Here is a 21,868-nt window from a genome sequence, read left to right on the forward strand (position 1 = left end):
TTAAAGAAAAGAAATTATAAATTTCCATAAAATTTCTAACTATTTATACTAATAATAAAGGACTGTGTGTACGTGTGTGAGAATTTGACGCTCTACAGACCAGACAGTTTCACGTAAAACTGCCACATTTGACAAATTCATGAGAATGAGTACGAACGAGTGTTTTTTTAAACTTTTAAACATAATTTTAATTAATTAAATATTAAGCTGAATTTTTGGCGTCTTTCCTTAATAACTTTCGAAATTATCATAGCACAAAAATGATTTTTGCATGAACTTTAAGTTCAAGAAATACCAAATACCAAAGTTTAACCTATAAATTAAGTTTCTATTCTGAATACATTAAAAATATATTTGATCATATTTTCCAATAATTTATTTTGCAAAAAATAAAAATAGAATTTAACTTGCCTTAACGTGTTGACAAAGACTCAAATTAAAGTATTTAGTTTATCCTTACTGTAAACTGAACACGTGTGAGCCTTTTTAAATATCTATATTATTAATACAACTAGCTGCCTTTGGCGACCAACTACTGAGCCAGAGAGTAATGGTTTCTAAAATTTTCAATTAAATATTTATGTTCCTTGGTCTCTTTACAGCGTCTTTAGCAAAGTAAATTAAGCTTCAAATTTCGATAATCATATCAATCATATTAACGAAACCTTACAATGTTTTGTTCATTGTAATATAGATCTCTTTAATTTTCTGTCAGCTGCATTAAGATTTAAATTCAAATTTGAAATGGAACAGATAATAAAAAAGTATGTAACTTTTATGTTGGAACCAAAAGTATTTTTTAAAAATATAAACAATACAAAAACACAAATAATCAAAACTGTCAGTATTATAATCTTAGGTGTATCATAGAATATATTTTTTTCTTAAATTTATGCAATATTTCAAAGAATTATTCAATAAATATTCCTCTGATTTCATATAAGTTTACCTTCAAAAAGATTTAAAAGGGATAAATAATATTCTATTTCAATCAATAAATGTACTTCTGAAAACAATTATGAAGTCTAAATTTTATGCAGTCCTTCGATCTCATAAATCATATTCAGTCAAATTATCTTTTGCTATCAAACCTGACCGAGTTATAAAATCATTATTTTAGGACAATCAAGAATTTCATTATATCAGATATTCAGTCTTGGGGATACTGAAGCGCTGATTGACGTGTTTTCTTCATGGAGAGGTCTAAAAATGCGTGTTTTTATAAATTAGAAACTCGATTTTCATATATCAATTAGTTTTAATTTAAAAAGAAAGGAATTTTTTATTTAAAATTATTTATTTCGTTAAATTATTGTTTATTAGATATATACGCCAATTAATAAAGTTAGAAATTAGCTGCTGGACCCAGATTTGATTGGATATCGTATATATGTTACGGCCAAAGCCCGAAATCAGCCAGATCGCGAATTGGCCGGTCAATTCGCGATCTGGCCAACGTTGCTGTAAACTTACCGGCCAATATCCGATCTTTTCTTGATTTCGGGCTTTGGCCGGCCAATTCGCGAAATGGCTGGGGACGATCGGCCATTTCGGGCTTTGGCCGGCCAATTCGCGAAATGGCTGGGGACGATCGGCCAAAGTAGAAAGAAAGGAATCAAGAGCACATTGTTTTACACCCTGTTAAAAATGAAGTACTTAAAAATGAGTACTTCTGTGTACTGTTTTTTTTTAAGTACAATTGTTTCAGAAACGAGTTCAAATATAAGTGACACCTCTGAGTTAAAAATAAGCTTGTAATATATAAAAATATGATCTCGTGTTATTCTGTTCTCATATTAAAGCCATAATAGAAATTATTCAGTGAATGTGTATACTTTAACAACGTGATAGTGTGAAGATTAGATTTGCGCCCTTCAAAATGAAATAATTATATCTTGAGCAAAGGCGTTGCGTATCGTGCATGAATACAAAGGCAAATTGAGTATTCAATTTTCAATTACCTTTAAGGGTGATCCTTAGTCTTTTTCTGCTCCATGGACTTAATGTTAAAGATCCCAGATCACATTGTCTCCCGAAATGTCGCTTCAAAAAATATGAAATTTTTTGCAAAGCCAAATAACAAAAATAAGGCCTAATTAAAATAAATATGAAGGACAAATAGTTTTTTATTAATATCATTTAAAGACATTTCTTTGTTGGCGCCATCTGTCGAATTTAACCTACAACATGTCCTTATTTATATTTTATACATGAATGTCATAATATTTATTTACCACTAGTCGCCTTTGGCGACCAGCCGGTTCACCAGTAATAATGATCGCTAAAATTTTCAATTAATGTAAATTGCTCTCTTAGTAGCTTTTTCTGCAAAATATTTTTGAGCTTCATATTTTGGTAGTTATATGATTCAGTCGTACTTTTATGTAGGCCTTAAACAGTTCTGTTTCATTGTACTACTTTCCCTAACGTTCTGTCAGTATCCATAAAATTTCTACTTTAAACTAAAGTGGAAATGTTAAACTGCAATCAATATAAACGCTTTTTATATAAAAGTTAACCATGTCTTTTTTTTAAATATGAAAATTGAAATCAGAGTCTTTCAGAAGTGAAATCTGACCGATTTATGAAATTTTTATGCATCATTTTTATAATCACAGGCCAATCACTGTCGAGAAACCCTGCAGAGGATTAGCGTATCTTCATTGGGACAGTCGGTGAAGTGGTCTAAAATCGCCAGTTTTTATAGAAGTGTGATATTGAAATTTCATAAATCAGTCAGTTTTAGTCATTGATTTAGTTGGTTGGAGTTCAACAATTTTTATTAAAAATATTGGTGTCTCAAGAATATTTTGTTAAATATGATTCAAAGGGTAGAGGACCTACGTAAAAATTTAAAATTCCTGATTCATCGAAGCATTTATTGACTGAAGTTATATTAAATATAATTATTTATTTAATTTAGACCATTTTGTTAGCAAATGTATGCCCCAAATTAGCTGATGGTAGCTGATTAGAATGATTATCCTAAGTATATTATACTATGTTTGCCTTAAATTAAATTGTTTTATCGAATTAATAATATAGGTATTGTCAAAGCTCATAGAAAACTTTTCCTCCTTTTACTTTTCAGAAAATATCTTATTCCATTTTTTTTTTTTTTTTTCATTTTATACAGGCATCTGCCGAAAATTACAATTTTGTGTATTAAATTTGCAATAATAGTTGATTTATTTTTTAATTTAAACTTCTATCGATGTGATGGCAACACGTTGATAAAAGCTATTTGTTTTTTAATTTGACGTGCTCTTGCAGATTAAATTTTAGCATAATTTAATCTAAGCATAATTTATAAATTAAATTTTAAGCTTTAATTAAAAAAAGCTTGAATTTGATGCAAAAATCGATTTTGTGCTGTAATATTTTCTGGTTATAGCGACAAAACGCCGAAATTACGCTTAATTTTTAATTAAAATTCTAATTAAAAATTTTAAAAAATCACTCCAGGGTGCACATTTCCGACCTTCAAGGTATATATATGCCAAATTTGATAACTGTTTGTCAAACGGTTTGGACTGTAGATCGGCAACACACACACATGCTCGCGCACAAGCATGCATTGAGCTGTATTTATAAGTATAGATTATCGCATCGGGCTTTGGCCAAGGATGCCCGGCCACTTCGCGAAATGGCCAGCCAAAGTAGAAAATACAACATTAATTGCAAGTATTTCGGACTTTGGCCATAACATATATATTAAATTATATCTGTCTTAAATAAAATTCAAGTATTAACTAGCTATTTAAACGTCAGAGAAAACTTTTGCCTTCCTTTTTTTAGAAAATATCATATTTCATACAAACATATGTTGAACTTTACACTTTCCAAGGTTTAGTTTGTAGTATAAGTTTTGTAATGACTTGATCCTGACTGATCAAATAAGAGGGTAACGTCTAAAGACAATTTCTTTATTTACAGCCTTATATGTACACAAGAACAACTCTCTCAACTAGGTTAATATGATTGATAAAATTTACAACACAATTGAAAGTTAAGCATGAATAGTTTCCTCGATTCGTTCGGAGAAAACAACTTCATAAGAAAAGCTAACAGGCATCCCGCTACTAACGGAATCCACCGATCTTCATCAGGTGGATCTTTACTCAGAAGCCCGAATCACACGAAGCTTCTCTGACTTCCGCTCAAAATGACTCTTTCTGCTCTTCTACTCTTCTCTTTCAAAAATCTCACTTTTTTTTTTTTTTTTTTTGCTGTTAAATAAATCTCCGCCTCTCAATTTCACACTGGTGCACTGGAACTCCATGTCACCCAATAACTGTTCAGTAAAATCTTCAATTGCCTCCAGTCGATCGTGGGAATGTCCGTTAATGATCCATCCTCGTAGCTGACCCTTCACCTTGAAAAAATAAAGATTTACATCCGAAGGGGTTGGCACTCTTCCCCTTTGAAGATACGATTTATTTTCTTGGAGCGACGAAAAACACACGTGTGGTTCTTTATCTGGACACAACTAATAACCACGGGAATGGAGCATTTGCGCTTGATAAATTATTCCCTACCCCTGTTGCACCGTAGGTGTACTGGGATTTGGACCTTTGGCAAGAAAACGGTGCGGGTGACGGTTTTTAGTTTCCCATAGCTGCATTTCCGGTCGGGCTAATTGGTGACAATGGAATGGCGATAATTTTTGTAAAAAATTTATTTGATCTTTCATTTATGAGATCTTGTACATACATTTATGTTATTAATATGTCTTGCAATAAATGATAATTAATTTTATTACTAAGCGTTTTAATGTAGCACTTTTAGATGTTGCATTTAAATGTCGTTTGCGGTACATTGGATTATATATAGTTTAATGTGACAGTAAAATAAGCTAGAAAATGAAGTAATATATTTCAGATTTGAAGGCATTTCAGTAATTATCAATATTTTCTTATTGAAAATATTTTTTTTTCTCCTGAGAATTAACCAGCAGCTGTTTTTAAAATTATTAATATGATTCCTATCATTTATTTTAGCCAGCCAAAAATCTTATTTTTGTTGCAAAAAAAAAAAAAAAATTATTTGAACACCTTTAACATAAAAAATACATTAGCTCATTTCAAGTATCAGTTTGTAGAATGCATATACATAAAAGCATACATACATATAGAAAGAACTAAACATTATTGATATCCATTTAAATTTGAATTTAAAGCCCTTTCTATGTATTTTTTTCCATTTTGTTAAATAAAGTTAAACCGTAAGAGATATAAAGATTAAATCCTCATAAAACTAAAAATTATAATTCATTTTATTAGATTAAATTTGTATTATGCACATCAGAATTATAATTTTTATAAATGTCTTCCGTGTGGGAAAATTATAAACGTATTCCTTTTAATAAATACATTTTTAAAGTAAATTTCTCACACTTTATATTTATTATATTCAACACTCGTTTGAAACGTGGTAAGGGTCATCAGCATTTTTCTCAAGGAAGTTTCGTTTCGTTATCAGAGACAAGGAGTATATCTTTCTCATTCATAGTGAGTTGATTACCATTTGACGTACATTGTAAAATCGCCAAATCTTACATGCAAAGATAGAGTTTATAATGTGGTAGTCTTTCTTGACACTTGAGCGGAAAGGGGGAAATTTATCGAGCGCAAATACCATACAACCAATAACCACATGACCCTACTAGGGGAGAGGATCCCCCATCTGGCAGTCTGGCAGTTTTAAGAAATGTGTTTCCATCTCAATAGGGTTTTTTTTTTTCTTTTGTAGTTCAATCACTTGCGCTTCAATTTCAAATTCAAATTCTACGGAGCGACAAAAAATTAGGAAAATACATAATATAATGAAAAAAATATCGCAAGGCTTCTATAGAAGTATGAGTTATATGAATATCAAAATTTGAAGCTTAAATATTTTGCTGAAGAATTTATTACAAGACGCAGTTACATGAAATATTTTCGAAAATCTTATAATCGAAAATCTTAGCAAGCATAGATCTTGGTTATCGAACTGGTTGGATGGAAAAGGTAGCTAATTTGAAATAATAACAAAAATAAATGAACTGGTCAATCACTCTCAATCACTGGACCGGTTTTTAAAATTATAATTTCATGTGAAAGCTTATTAACTCTAGACATTTCATCAATGCTCATCCTTCAGTTTTGAGAGAGATTCAAGGTCTTTTTTACTGTGCACTGCCTACCTGTGACAGAATTCGCATTTGATATTTTGTGAAGAAAATTAAGCGCAAGAAAAAGACTTCAGTAAACTTTTAAAATATCTGTATTATTAATTCAGTAATTGTCTCTCTCTCTCTCTCTCTCTCTCTCTCTCTCTATATATATATATATATATATATATATATATATATATATATATATATATATATATATATATATTACAAGTTAGAATTTTACGGAAACTGACAGAAAATTAGAGAAGACTGTCAAAATTTGAAGCTTAAAGCATTTTCTTGAAGAAGTTATTAAGAGAATAAGTTACATAAAATAATGAAATTAAAATTTTAACAACCATTTATCGCAGTAAACCAGTAACCTCTAAAGGCTACTAATATGAAATAAAAATTGGCGAAATCGATATATTAGAAATATTATTTAATTCGATGTGACAGGAGAATTTTATCAAGGTCCTCCCCACCCATATAAAATGTACAATGAAGTAAGTAGCTTCTGAGATTTTTCTCGATTATGGATGATGGTTGAAAGCAGGCAACCACCGATAGCGTGTATGGGCCATTGCTTTTCATAAATATAAGTTGATGAAATCGGTTTTGCTGATCATACCGGCGAGATTGGTTCTTTAGTTTTGCTTATTTAAAAAAAAAATATTTACCAGTTTGACGAGCATTTGGTCGCCAAGATCTGCTAATATTTATAATAATTTAAAGAATAAAAACTTTTTTAAATTTTTCTATTTTATGGTACATATATAAAACTATTTTTCTATTAAATTAATATTAATATGATAATATCAAATTTCTCCATATTTGTATGACTTTCACTATTTCTTTTTTATGATTCAAAATCATTCAGAAATCCATAATGAATTATTCAAAAATTTAGTTAGTGACTGATGCCTTCTTGTTTCATTCCAGAGACCAGAAGCAACTCTCGCCCCAGAATGGCCGATGCTAAAATGCAGGTGTCCGGGAGGAGAGGAGACGTGATTGCTCTGCCCTGCGTTGCCCATGGATACCCTCTTCCCAGCTACAGGTGGTACGTTCAGGAGAATGGGCAGTTGCGGCCTATTGTGTCTTCTCATCGAATTTCTCAGCTGGAAGGTACCCTGATTATCCAACAGGCGACTGTCGCTGACAGTGGGCATTACGTCTGCCTGGCCAACAACAGTATGGGAGAAGAAAGAGCGCACACCAGGCTGCTTGTAACAGGTGGGATATCCATTTCAAAGAATTACTTTTAAATCTCCAAGTATATACGAAACGTTCCTAAGTAATGACAGTATTCTGGTAGACATCTCACATACTTATCTAAGCTGCTGGAAGTAACGATAAAAATAAAATACTGGGTGGTTAAATTTACAATAACTCCATTCAGACTCTTCTAGAACCCGTTCTATCCATCGGATTGTGATGAAATTGGTAAAAAAGTTGTATAGACCATGGGGAAAAGATTTCTGCAATAAAAAAAGGTTCAAATTTTGACAACAGAGGACACTTTTTAAAACGTTTTGCTTTAAATTAGTAAAATGTATGAAGTGTCAGAACCCGAAAATCATTCTGGGTGCCCTTGCCATTAATCATTCCCTTACAGAAAAAAAAATTGAACTTTACTGGTAAAACTGGGTTATCAAAACGACAACAGTAGTTTAGCTGCATTGCGTACATATTGTCGTTTAAAAGGATTGCGAAAAGGGCCCATATCAAAGAATTTTTTGAAGACTGGAAATTTGAAGAGACTGTGCGAGAGGGCGAAAAGCAGTTGCAAATGAAACTGTCTAAGAAGTCGCACTGCTGTTATTGAAAGAACCTTCAGTTTCAGCTATTCTTCAGCAAGTGCTCGATCGGTGTCACGTGAGTTAGCGAATTCGTGGTTGATAATACGAAAAATTATGTGAACCATTTTAAAATGGTATTCCTATAAGATCCAAGTGGTACAAATGCTTCCAGAAAACACGCTATGAATTTGCTTGCCGATTTTTGGCCAGAAGGAAAGTGGATGACACGTCGCCTTGGCAAATTGTATAATCAGATGAGGCATATTTTTCTTTAGGTGGAGCTGTGAATAATCAAAATTGCCGCCTTTACTTCATCTCCTGGTGACTTATACCAAAACAATTGATTACGTGACTGCATGGTGTGGATTTACTGCTGATTTCTTTCATAGGACCAGGAGAAAATTTTCACTCTTCAAAGTCCCAAAACATGCTCTGTCATGAGTGCACGGTATAATGAACTCCTTTCATAGCAGGCCCTTCCTGCTTTACAAGAAGAGCCATGTTCGCATCATGCAAGATGGAGGGACTCCCTACATTGGACGCCTAGTCAAGGAGTTCCCTCGTGTCAACTTTGGCGAAAATCATGTATATCCAGAGCTTTTCCGGATACCTGGTTTTCTCGTTCAGTCGACTTAAATCCCTGTGGTTTCTGGTTGTACTTTCAGAAACACATAAACGCGATATTTCCAGAACACAATTACATAAATTTATAGAATTTGGAATGTGATTTTGAGACTACGAGTGCAGTTTAATGTCGAATTTTTGTTTCAATTGATTAATAAAACGTGTCTGAAACACATATTCACCTTTCATATAGCATGCCAGGAATTGAATCGCCAGAAATCTCGCCAAGGATCACACGATAGTTTCAGTAAAAACTCTAAATTCAAGGAAAAAGCTGAAATTTGTAATTATTGTACACCAGTGTCGTATAAATCATTCTCTGGGACGAAAACTAATTATAGAATAAGCGAGAAAAGTTTTGGACCACTCCCCCTTTTTTATATAAAATTTAAAGATTTCTAAACTTTTTTAATTGGATTCTTTCATGAGTGTAAGATTGGAATTTTCTAATCTATTTTTAACTCATCATCTGAGAAACTTGGGTAATGAAGCTTTATTTATTTCTGTGTTCTCGACACATTATAATATTTAAACAGTTGCAAAGATTAATTTTTAGTGATTTGTTTAATTTTAACTGTATTTTGAGTTTAATGGAGTGGCTCTATCTGGTGTTAAATTGCGAAAAGGATGGATTTCAAGATTCTGCCATATTAATGAAATGAAGAATGGAATATAAAAAAATATTGAAAATAACGAAACATTTTTTAAATATTCACTTTTATTACAAGTATGTGCAAATAGTAGAAAATAAAATGTTCATCAAAAATATGAAATCAAAACCAAAAAGCAAACTGAGAGGAGCTCAAAAAATATTATTAGGAAAGTAATTGCGGTGAATATCAGAAAAATCCTAAGCTTTAATTGAAACTGATATTTATGAATATGATTAAATGTGAATTTTAATTAATTAATTAAAATTACAATTTATATATGTATTTTTCTATCATTCTATAGAACGATATGTAAAACTTCAATTTCCATCCATAATCGTGAAGAACAAATCTTATTTTCTCCCTGTATGCCATTTCCGCGGAAACATATGTGCTTTTGTTTAAAAGCGGTTTTTTTCACATATTTGGAAACTTGGAACATACAAAAACTGCCTCAAAAATGAAGTTTGTTCGGCAGAAACAGGCAAAATGACATAATTAATGCAATCCTTTTCCAAATGTTTTCCTTCAAAATGTACCATATACACAGTATCTTTACACCCCCCCTCATATATATATATATATATATATATATATATATATATATATATATATATATATATATATATATATATATATATATATATATATATATATATATATATATATATATATATATATATACATATATATATATACATATATATATATATATATATATATATATATATATATATATATATATATATATATATATATATATATATATATATATATATATATATATATATATATATATATATATATATATATATATATATAATAAACAAATAATTGCAAATACACATTGCAAACACATTGCAAATACACATTGCAAATACACATGCAAATGCACATACATATATATACATATATATATATATATATATATATATATATATATATATATATATATATATATATATAATAAACAAATAATTGCAAATACACAAAAATGAAGAAATATTTAATTATTAATGAATTATTTTGATCGCAAAATGCATTCGAAGATGAAACAACGAGCTGTTGAGAATGGAATATCTCTTCATGAACACTGCTCATCATTTGAAACGATTAAAGATAAATCAAATGACATCGAACAAAGATAATAGTTTCAAATATCGGATGGTGAGCAAAAAATGTTATTTACATCGACTTTAAGAATAAATTCCTTAAAATTTAAACTTTACTTCAATTTTGAAAACGAATGGCCTTCACGAAATGTTTCGAATTCTGAATATTCTGAAAAACGGGAATAAAAGGAATCGGGTCTATCTCCCAAAATAAATCCGTTTTCAACGTGTTCCTTTTAAGCGCAGAGTGAATACAACATTTTTTTTTTCAAATATATGTTCTATTTATCTATTTTTTCTTTCTTTACAAATAGTTCGGCCCAAGATTCCGAGAAATCAATAAAAACATATTTATTTTTTCCTTCCTAATACTTTTTCCAAAATAATGCTACAAAAATATCCTATTGAATATCTGAAAAAAAATCATTCGCTTGCGAATTTGCTATGAAAAATACATTGAAATGCGGTTTAGTTACAAGTAACTGTAGAGAACAAAATAACAGTAGTTTTGTATGAGAGAATAAAGCTTATTTTTTTTTCTTTCTTTTATATAAGTAGGATTGGTACTAATGATGATAAGACCAATATTAATAAAAAAGGAAATTTTTAATTTTTTTTTCAAATATAAAATTTAAGAATGAAATCATTTAATTTTAAGTAATAAGTGCCAAGAAATTGTTGCTTTGCTGAGTTGATACATTGATGTTATCTGCAGTATGTATTTAATATATATTTGTAACAAAAAAATCTTACAGCTACACCGAACTAATAGCTAAAAGTTCTCATAAATGAATATAACTTTTGATAGGGTTTAATTTTTAATACATTTCATAGAAATTAAACTTGTTTTGCAATTTTGCAAATGATACACTATTTATTTTAAATAGTATTTTATTTTAGTAAATCGTAATTATTAATAAATAATGATTATTTAATTGCTAATTAATATTTCCAGCATTCCCACTTTGATCGAATTACTTTAAATTATTTTTACTGAATAATACAAATTATTTACTATCACGATTTGGATTTACTTAATCTAAACCAGTAACTGATGAAAGAAAGAACTAATTTGTCACTATAGTCAAGAATCTAATCTAAATAGAACTCATAAGAATTTCTTGTAGTCTAAATAGAAATGTAACAAATTTTGCTGTAGTGAAACTTATCTTCTTGAGTTGATAAGCTGGGATTCCATTCAATGAGTGCGTCCTTGCTTAAAACGCAAAGCCAATTCGCAAATAAAAAAAATAATCTTTTTTACACTGTAAAGAAAGGTTTGCACTAGGAAAGGCACGAAATAATCAAGATAATTTCTAATCAGATTTTAATCCAAAGCATGTATGTTTAAGCGGTCATATTCGGAATAACTTAATAGAAACAGAAACTTAGTTTGATAAGAGGTGCACAGTTAGAAATTTTTTAATAATAGAAATCAAATATCATACTGACATTGTAAACACATTTTACTTTACATGACATGAAATGACATGACGTAAATAAAAAAAAATCATTCATTCATTTATTTGAAGAATAAAAATTAAAGTATCCAAAAATAGGATTCCGCATATTTCCAGCATTACATTAAGGTAGCAGAAAGAGTCAAGTAATAGAAATGTTAAAATGCGTTCTTATGTTTTCATTTTTTCCCCTTTCATTCCAAAGCAATGGTTCAGAAATATCGTGTTTAAACTGAGCAAAGTCAAAATTAAAAGCTTGGCTCATTTCATTAATACAGAGGTGAAAGAAATGAAATTCCCTAAACAATAACTGTCTGAATGCTGAAATATCGAGAATTAAATATCGAAATACGATAAGGAAAATTGATTCAAAAAAGCAAATAATTTATAAAAACTGATCATGAAATGCAACAGAAAACAAAAAATTGATATACATAGACATCTTTATAATTGTATTTAACCTTGACTTTCTATTTAAATCAAAATTAGAGGCTGACAAACGCATCCCCTCAAAGTGTCATAATGGAGGAGAGCAGATACAAATAAATTCGAACTTTTGTTTGCGGAGGAGACAAGAGAGGCGGAATATAATCTCGTTTGCGCGTGCTTTTATCCTTCTCGGCTTAATTTACTTGCCATCGACTTTTCGAGCGATGCCTCCATAATCAATCCTTATTACGTAGAAAGAGCAAATGACTCAAGAAAGTAGTCGCTTTATCTCCGCTTCCAGAGAAGAGAGAAAATATGAATTCAAATCAAAATCTCCCGACTTCATCAGAATTCGAGACAGAAAGTCCAAACAGGAAGAGGGGGAAAAAAAAAAGAAAAAGGGAGAAGGCATTCGGATCGTATTCTTGATAGAATGAATTAAGAAAATGAAGCAAAACAACTGAAGCATAACAAAGGAGTCTGAAAATGTAAAATAATAACGCATCCCTCCCCCCTTCTTTTTACAAATCTTTTCAGAGCTGCCAAGAAAGTTTGAACGAAACATTCGTTGAATTTCAGTTCCAGCTCTTGATTTCGGAGTTATTATCGGTGATACAAATTTTCCCTTCTTTAGAAAATGCTTTTAAGAGGAGAAAGCGTTTGTTTTTTAATCATTTCCACGGTCTGAGAAATTTAGTTGATTCTAATTCGTTTCGGAGAAAGAATTTGAACAAAAAATAAATAGAGAGAGAGATAGTTTTCTTTTAATTCTTGGATTTTCTAAGGACGGTAATGAAAGAACTTAAAATGTTTTCCAACTAAAAAGAAGAAGAAATAAAATTTCTTCCTGGATAGCGGCGTTTAATTCATTCTCTAATTAAGAAAGAGAATTTTTCTAAATAAGAAGAAAAAGAAAGAAGGATAAAAAAATTCGAAGAGAAGGAAGGGAATTTCGAAGAGATGTTTAGCGTAAGTATTACTATTACTAATCAACTATTTTTTTTAAGAATGTCTATTTTTTTTAGGAACATGAACAGTGTTAGTTTGAACCTTTTGTTTATTCTATAAAATCATGAGTCATTTTTCTAATCGTCTGTAATCGATAAATATAGAAGAGTAGTTGGAATTTTCCCGCTTATTTGAACGAATCAATTTTTGTATTCGGAAATTTTAGAAACTTCTAACTCTTTTAGAAACACTATTCATTTATTTCTTCTTCATGGAAAAGATTTTAATGAATGTATGAATTCATAAGAAATTATTAAAACTTGTGTTATCTCTTTTTTTTTTATTAGATACTGACAATTTATTTTGGTCCTTAGAAATTATCAAAAAGTTATCACCTGAAAAAAAAACAATTCTTAAAAAGAAATTTAGAAATTAATCTGCAATCTTCTTGACGAATTTAAGAAAATAAGTAATGCATTCAATCAATTAGTTATACTTAGGATGCATAAAAATTCTCATACTAGAAAGTTAACTTTTCTTTATATCTTCCGAATTTATTTAAACAATTTAACAATCTTTATTAAACAATTTTATTTTAACAACAAATACTGCACAAAATTACTTTTATCGTGCATTTAAATTATAAGTACTACATTTTTTCCGTAATTCTTCCGTGTTTTTTCCTGGTTAGCTTTGTAAAATTTCTCGAAATACCACATCAGGGAATTTCCTAACTTACAATGACTTAAATATGTCACATTTGGTACATATTTTTGTGTCTGCAATTGTATTCTGTGTCAAATGTGTGTTTCAGTCGGTTTGGAAAAAAATGTGATCAAAACCCATATTCGCTTTGTTAGAAAGTGAGCGAGAAAGTTTTGAGAACTTTAAAATCCACTATACAGATATGTCAATGTTGCCGGATTAACTGCATTTAAGGTTCTCCTACTATGCATAAGCATGTGAAGTGACTTGAAGGAAAATCGTCACGATAACACTGAGCTGGAACTAAAAATGAGTGCTAATGGTCATTACCGGCATGCGCCATACCCTTCTCGTAGGAAACTGCGTTCCATCATTGAAGTCGAAATATTAGCACCATTACCATACCCACTAGGGAAATAAGTATCTACCTTTACATCGGAAGTTTCACAATAACTGGGTGATTTCCAACGGGGCAAGAGTAAGGACAAAGTTTTTCCCTGATTGCAACATCCATGGTACAAAACAATGTCATACTCATATACGTTGCTTTTAGTACTTACTGAGCACAGCTTAATCAATCATAAATGTGATATAATTTATACAGAAAAAAAATATTTTTGATATTTTCAACTCAAAACAGGACAAACAAAGTTTCTGAATTTTTTTAAAAACTTTCATGTTTTGATATATGAAGTATACAGGTATAGATTGTGGTCATCAAAAAAATTTATCTTGAAATGTTGATTAATCTCCTCATTTTAAGCTTCTCTCATTCCGTAAAAAATACATTTTCTATTCAAAAAATACTTTGTCATACCGACACATTTCCACAAACACTGCACATGAAAATGTATCCGTTTGTCTCTCTGAACTCGATAGCTATCTGTCAGACCGCCCGTGGGCAAGTAAATAAGATGTCTTCTATGCGCAAAAAAGCAGACGTTTGATAGTTGGCATATAGTTTTCTGACTGATGCGTAGCAAGGGTATGTGATCGTAGAAATTAAAAAATGAATCCGCATGAATGAGGGAAGTTTATTGTCATTATTTGTGTTATTATTATTGGTTATGAAGTTTCATTATCAGAATTGTAAGCGATTCTCAGATTTTTAAGCAGATCTTTCCACGGATTTGTCCTTTATCTTGCTCATTGCAGCAGTAGATGTGAGCACAATAACCTTAAGACACCAACTCATATTAGAGGGAGAAGTCTCACCGAAACTTTCTCGCATAAAGCGAATTTGTTTTTTGCGCCAGTTTTTTTCCCCCACCCATCGAAACCAAAATCTGACACGAGACTAAAATTGGATTCACAAAATCACATATCCAATTTTATATATTTAAGCCATTACGTGTTTTTGAAAGTGCAGGCCGACACCCATTCAACCACTTGTTGGATTTCACTCAAAATACAGTTGTCTACTCTATAGATGTTAAACCTGTATGCAACATTATCCATATAGCTCTCTTTGTTTTAAGTTATCGCATTAACTTATATTCGAACAGTCGGACAGACATACTTTCCCTGAACGGAATTTGCTCAAACTTTGATGGAAATCTCCGAATTTCGCGTAATGTCAAATTTCATCCCCGTCTCACTGCATTTTTGTCACACACAACGCCAGAAGTGTGTCTTCGAACTCTAAAGCAAGGGTCGTCTCGATGACAATGACAATATTTTCTCTGCACTTTGTATTGGAGAAAGTAAGAAGGAATATTTTCATTTGGAGAATGGCTGAATTTCAATCCATATGATTGGGAGAGACCATCGAAAACAAATTTCCATTATACAGGAAACGTACCTACAAAAGGAAAGAAAATAAATAATTCTTAATAAAACTGCATTTTTACGTAAATGAAGAGAAAGAGAAATTTACGAAAAAAGGAAAGAACATCATGAAAAATAAATTTTCCTATCACATCTAGTAAAAGCCGGAGTCCCTCGCGAATTCTTTAGTTGATCCGGTATCGCAGATCAGGATAAGTGAATCGAAAAAGAAGAACTTCACCAAATAACGAAGTGAAATTCTTTTCCTCGTGTGTCCGAAGAAACACAAATTGAAGTAAATGCGCAAACACAAGAGGATGAAAAAAAAATGGAAATGAAAAGAAGGACTGAAAGCAAAATGAAACTTCCATGTTCTTCGGGAGATCCTGGAGAAGTTGGTATTCAAATGTAAACAAAAACTCGGTAATGTATTCTGGATTAGTTTTGAAATTGCAAGATTTGCATCAAACTATATTTCCGAAAAGGAAGTGCTTCACTCGGGAAATAATAAAATATTCATAAGCGCGTAGTTTTAGACAGAATTTGAATGGAATGGTAGCCCATTGACGGAGACCTCTAGATGCATATATTTATAAGTCGAAATTCTAATTTATCATAATTCTAATTTTGGAATTGAATTAAAAGTACAGGAATGTTTCGAATTAATGTATCTACTGTCATTTCATCGCATAGTAGATAACAACAGATTAATAAATCCAAAGGATGACCCGAATGGAAGTTTAGGTGTTTAGAAATCAGAAAGAAAGTTGAATTTAGTTACATTAACGTCTCGTTTGAAAGCACCACTAGGGCTATTTTCGAATGGACCACGCAGTTTTGAACATCGGCCGGAGATCGAGAACAACACTTGAGCAGGATATCTTCTCCAAATTTCTACACCACATCAGCAGAAGGACGTTCGCCCATGACGTCAGATGTAAGTAGTCCCAGCCTGCTGTCTTTAGTGGAATCGGATTTCGAACTTGGTCTGAGACCTTAGTATTTAAAATTTGACCACTAGTATTTAAAATTCAAATTTACGTTTATTTTATGTTATTCAATGGACGAATGAAAGGAACCATTTTAAATAACAACGTTAGTTTTATTTTATAGACTCCTCTTTTCTTATTACGAATGATGAAAAACCAAAACAAGAAATCTTTTTTCAAATATATACAAATCACTGTTGCCCCCAATCATACTAAACTTTGCTGTTTCTGAACAACTAGACCAACGCGACCAGCAGAAAAGGATTCGAACACATACTATTTAAAAAGAAAAAAAAAAGAATTTACTTTTCTGCCACAAAAGGGTAAAAGTGTCGCTGCCGTTAAATAAGTTTAAAAACAAAAGGAATTAAAAGAGGAACTTCTTGCATGATTTAATAAGCTTTGAATGGCATTTTTAATTTTTTTAAACGATAAAACTTAATAACTTTAAATCATTTTTTAGCATATGCGTATTACATTTGTTTTTATAATTTTAACAATTTCTTTCTACGAAAATAGGTGAGTGATTGAAGATGATGCTATTTTTTTATGCGCGTCATTTTATTCCTATTGCGTGCTATTCTTTGTTTAGCATAGCTCTGCAAGTGTGGATCAGATTTAAATGATCTTATAATATTCCACAACAATAGAGAACTCTATTGTGCTTCATTTTGACAAGGAACATGGGTACAGTAATGCTTCTTCCCTCTCCAGCCAGGATCTAGCCTCGCCAATAATACCCAATCTTGGCGATCGATATATTTGAGGACAAAAATTAAAATTCTCAAATACGCACGCAATTTAGCAATAACTCTCTTCGAATCAAAAATATACAACCTTAGAAATGTCAATACCCTCTCATGGAAACTGCAAAAGCTAAAATGCACTGATACGAGTGTTAGTTAAGCGGATCCTCTCTTTTGAATGCCGATCGCCAGCAAGTTCACGCCAAGTGCTTTTTGCTGTTGCTGTTATTTTTTTTTTTAATATGCTGCTTTTATGTGATTTGCAAGTGTTGTTTTTGTGAATGCTCCGGTTGTGTTTTTTGCTTCTGTGATTTCGTGTTTTCTTGTGGAAACAATATATCTTTGTTCACTATCGAAGTTGTTGCCATTTTCACCGTACATTCGTCTGAAGTATCTTCCGTGATAATAGAAATACACACGAACACAGTTTTTAGACTAAATTTGAAATAAAGGAAACAAGATTGTAAAATAAATAAATGAAATAAAATAAAATAAACCTTCATATAAAATGTCGACTTGCAAATGAGTATAAAAACCCAATTAAATGGTAAAAAAAGTTTCAAAATGTATTCAAATATTACAAAATAAGTACAAGAAAACTCGAAATGTGTTTCAAAATAATTATTTAAAATTTATCTCTGCATTAAAATATCCATTAAATTTTAGTCTTGCACATAAGTTTTATGCTTTTTTACAGCCAAACGAAACCGTAAAAGAAATTTGTACACCTGGTGACCCCACAGTCTAGATTTGACTACAAAATGGCAATTCAATTCTCAATTCTTTATTTATAATTCTGCACAATAGATCTTTAATTATCCTATATTTTACAAAGTCAATAATTATATTAAATTATGAATTTTAACTGTAATAAAATTAATAAATATACTAAGCATAATAATAAAGCCCAGTAGAAGTATCTGTAAAGAGCTTTCTTTCCGATCTGTGCCTGCTAACTACTTAAATGAAAAAAAAAATATGGAAGTACAAATAAAACTCTTTCGATGACAAGTAGGAACCATACGAAAGATAATCAATATTTAGATATCAGAGGGATGTATTCTTTAATGAGTAATATGTCATACCAAATCATACCTGCATTTAAATAAAATGCCAATGAATTCTGATTAAAAAAAACAGAAACTAAATTCTTAAAGGACTTAATGCAGTTTGATGAGATTATTTTCAAGGAGGTATAATAAATATGGACCAATCATTTGATGCCTTATATTTTACGGGAGCCTCCCTTTTTAATTACAAAAGGAGAGTTATTTAAAGTCTACTTTTGACTGATACTTTGTGCTGAGTCAACGCGATAACAACGTCTTTTTCCATCTGAAAAGTAGCTGTGGGCATTTATCAGTAAATCAAATAAACTAATAAATATTTAATTTAGGCAAAGCCTGTTGGATTCACTTATTACTTATTTAGTGTCTATTAGAATACCTGCATTAATAAAGATTTATCTTAAACTTATATACATTTTGAAATTGAAAAAGAAAAAGACAAACATTTCGAAAATATTCAGATTTCACTTTGACAATGAATAAAATGAACTGTAATTTCAAATATTGTAGAAAATTTAGCTGAACACTTATACAATGGTTATATAACTTTATGAGAATATAATATATAGAATATATCATAATTCATCATCTTTATAAGAATATATCAATTTGGTGAATTCGTTTCGATAGAAAATATGTGGTAAAACTTTCATAAATTTATTTGAAATTTAAAAAAATATTTTATTGAATGAAAGGTTTGTAAGGTTTATTCAGTCTTTTTACTAAATATAATTAAAATTTGAGTTTCCTAATTTCAAATTAAAATGGATTCATTTTAAGCTCTCATTTTAAGAAAAAAGTGTCTCAAAACTTTAGTACTTCAAGAAGTACTAATGTAGAAACAACACATCTAACATAAGTGAAGCACGTTACGTAAAAGCAAAAGTAAAAAAAAAAAAAAAAAAAAAAAAAATAGTGGATATATGCGATTGAAAAATAAGGCGGGATGAAATAATTTGGAATGAAAACGTCAGGGATGAGAATCTTCTTCCGCTCACTTCCGTCGGGCTAAGCGTCCTACTGTTGCTGTGGTGTGAAAGGTTGGAGAAGAGGTGCTAGCTCAGGTTTCGTCCTAGTCATCAGGCAGCGGTTCAAGATAACGAGGTACGTCCCGAAATATCCCAAGTGTTGCTTTAAAACGGGACGTTAATATAGCTAAACTTCGCCGCTTTGCCTAGATGATAAATTAGTAAGCAGTGACAATGGTGTGTGTTGAAAGTTATGCATTGGACCACAACGTGAAAACTATTAACATTTGTGCCATACACCCTTAGAGGAGAAGCGATTGCTATAAAAGAATCGATATCTGTACCAGCGATTTGTCAGCATTTTTGAGTACAAGGGCCAGCAAGAAAAAGTCCGATGATTTGCATTTAGCCCCGGCAACAACTGATTATCTCGCTCCTCGACGGAGTGAAAATGATCTCTCTCGTAAATTCGGCCGGCCGCCATTCTCGCTGAAAGATTTAGAACTCTGCACCGTGTTTCTAGGATATTCTCCCGGCTTTTTAGAACTTGAAAAATCCCTTCTGGGATTATTTTCGAAGTTCTATCTTCGTGTATGAATGGCGATGTTAGGGTAATGCACGGATCCGAAGTTTGCAAATGGTGTTTCGTGAGTTGTGACAGAGTAATAAAGTTTGTCGCCATCAATTTGGGATGAAAACGATTTTTGGGATCTTGTTGCTTTTCATCTCTGCCTTTAAAATTTGATTACCATTCGGAGGTGTTTTATGCCGACGGATTCATTTCACAAATAACAATGGATTTGCAGGGCGTCTTTTTCGACAGCGATTAATTTTTCACTCCTTTTCCTTTTTTAAAAAAAATTGATTTGTGATTTTATAAATGCATCAAATGACAACCCGGTATACGAAGTTCGAAAGTCGATCACGTGATAGTTTTGGTGTTGTTGCTATGGATATTCAGTTGAAATGCAAAATAATAATACTGATAATAGTGTTTAAAACATGCTTTTATTACTGTTTTACTATTAAAAGAAAAACATAAGCACTGAAAACTGTATTACGAAAAAGTTAGAGTTTTAATAATAATTAATAATAATAGAATTTTAATAATAATTAATTTAAATTCTCAGTAATAATTTCAGAATTCTTTTCTTGCGTTATAGATTGTGTTTAATTTCTTTAAAGTGCTGGTTTCAGACTTCACGCTTTTACAGTTTTGCTTTTATTCCTTTGTTTTCAATTTTTAGTGCATCAATAAAGATTAAGAGGATTTTTAAAAACTTTTTTTTATTTTTTATTATTTTCTGCCTTTAGTCTTTAGCATAATTATAAATATCACTTAATCTTCGAATAATTTATTTTATTTATTTACTAGATAGGATCTCTCCGACAGAATCAAAATTTAATGAAGTCAGTAGGTTGATTATAAATATGATCTATTTTTCTTAAATTATCGAAACTTTTAGAGCTCTGGATCCTCAAAAAGTCATTAGGAAATTGTTCATAAGCGAAGTAAATAAAAGCATGTAAAAAGTTTATCTTAACTGATTGTCATCAATTCTTCAAGCATTTTACAAATGTCAACTAAAAGTTTTGTTTCATATTTCCCTGTGTTGCAACACATTACTAAACGATAGGTGCGATGAAAATGAGAGATGCCTGGCATTTTTAAGCAACATTATTAAACATCTTGCTTTTTTACTACTTCAATAAAATTCATTCTATAGATTTTTTTTTGTAATCTGGTCTCGCTGAAAAATTTTTAAAACTTTTTCTTTGTCAAGAAAAACTGAACATCTATTTCAGTTTATTTAAGGGTTAAAAATAAAATAGTAATACTTCTAAAATAGTGGCGTATGTAAGGCAAGTAGTATGTAGAGGAAGAGTAGTAGTTATCTGGCAAAATATGTTTTTATAGATCCATTTGTCATTTGTGGTTTAGCAAGCATTAATGGTACTTGTATGTGACATTATTTATTCGTCTCCTCTTAACCTGTGTCTTTAAAATATGATATAATCTCCGTAACATTTCGCCTCCATCGCGCTTCCTAAGACTGGCATTGAGGGCATTTACTATCCCTTTACCCCTCCCCCTTTCAACGTTTTGCTACTGCTCAGAAGAAAAAAAATTTATACAAATACAAATAATTACGAAGTGATTTTTCAAAGCTCCTTTTTTAACCCTTTCGCCGTCCTCTCCTGTCTGCGAAAATTTCTGTTTTTTCTCTGCTTTTCTTCGCATTAAAACAAATAAAAATAAAAACTCAAAAAAATAAATAAGTATATATGCCGGCGTCCTGGCATAGGGGTAGCGCGCTGGGCGTCCCAGGTTCTAGTTCCGGTTCGGGCGTGGCTGTTCTTCCTCTGTGTTCTATCTGTGAGGTGTGTGAATGTGCCCAGCTGTAAAAAGGGGCTATGCAAGCGAATGTGACGCAGGAAGAGCTAAG

At 31.0% G+C, this 21,868-nt stretch overlaps 1 protein-coding gene across 3 annotated transcripts in view; it reads left to right on the top strand.

Annotated features, from left to right (window-relative positions):
- LOC129988111 (cell adhesion molecule DSCAML1-like) overlaps nt 1–21,868 on the top strand; it is a 578,154-nt gene that overhangs the window by 325,353 nt on the left and 230,933 nt on the right. For all 3 annotated transcript variants that reach the window (XM_056096237.1, XM_056096239.1, XM_056096238.1), the window contains exon 5: nt 7,097–7,390. In XM_056096237.1, coding sequence (XP_055952212.1) covers nt 7,097–7,390 — 294 coding nt within the window. The remainder of the gene's footprint in view (nt 1–7,096; nt 7,391–21,868) is intronic.

The sequence above is a fragment of the Argiope bruennichi genome, chromosome 10 (genome assembly GCF_947563725.1).
Source record: "Argiope bruennichi chromosome 10, qqArgBrue1.1, whole genome shotgun sequence".
NCBI classification, from domain to species: Eukaryota; Metazoa; Arthropoda; class Arachnida; order Araneae; family Araneidae; genus Argiope; species Argiope bruennichi.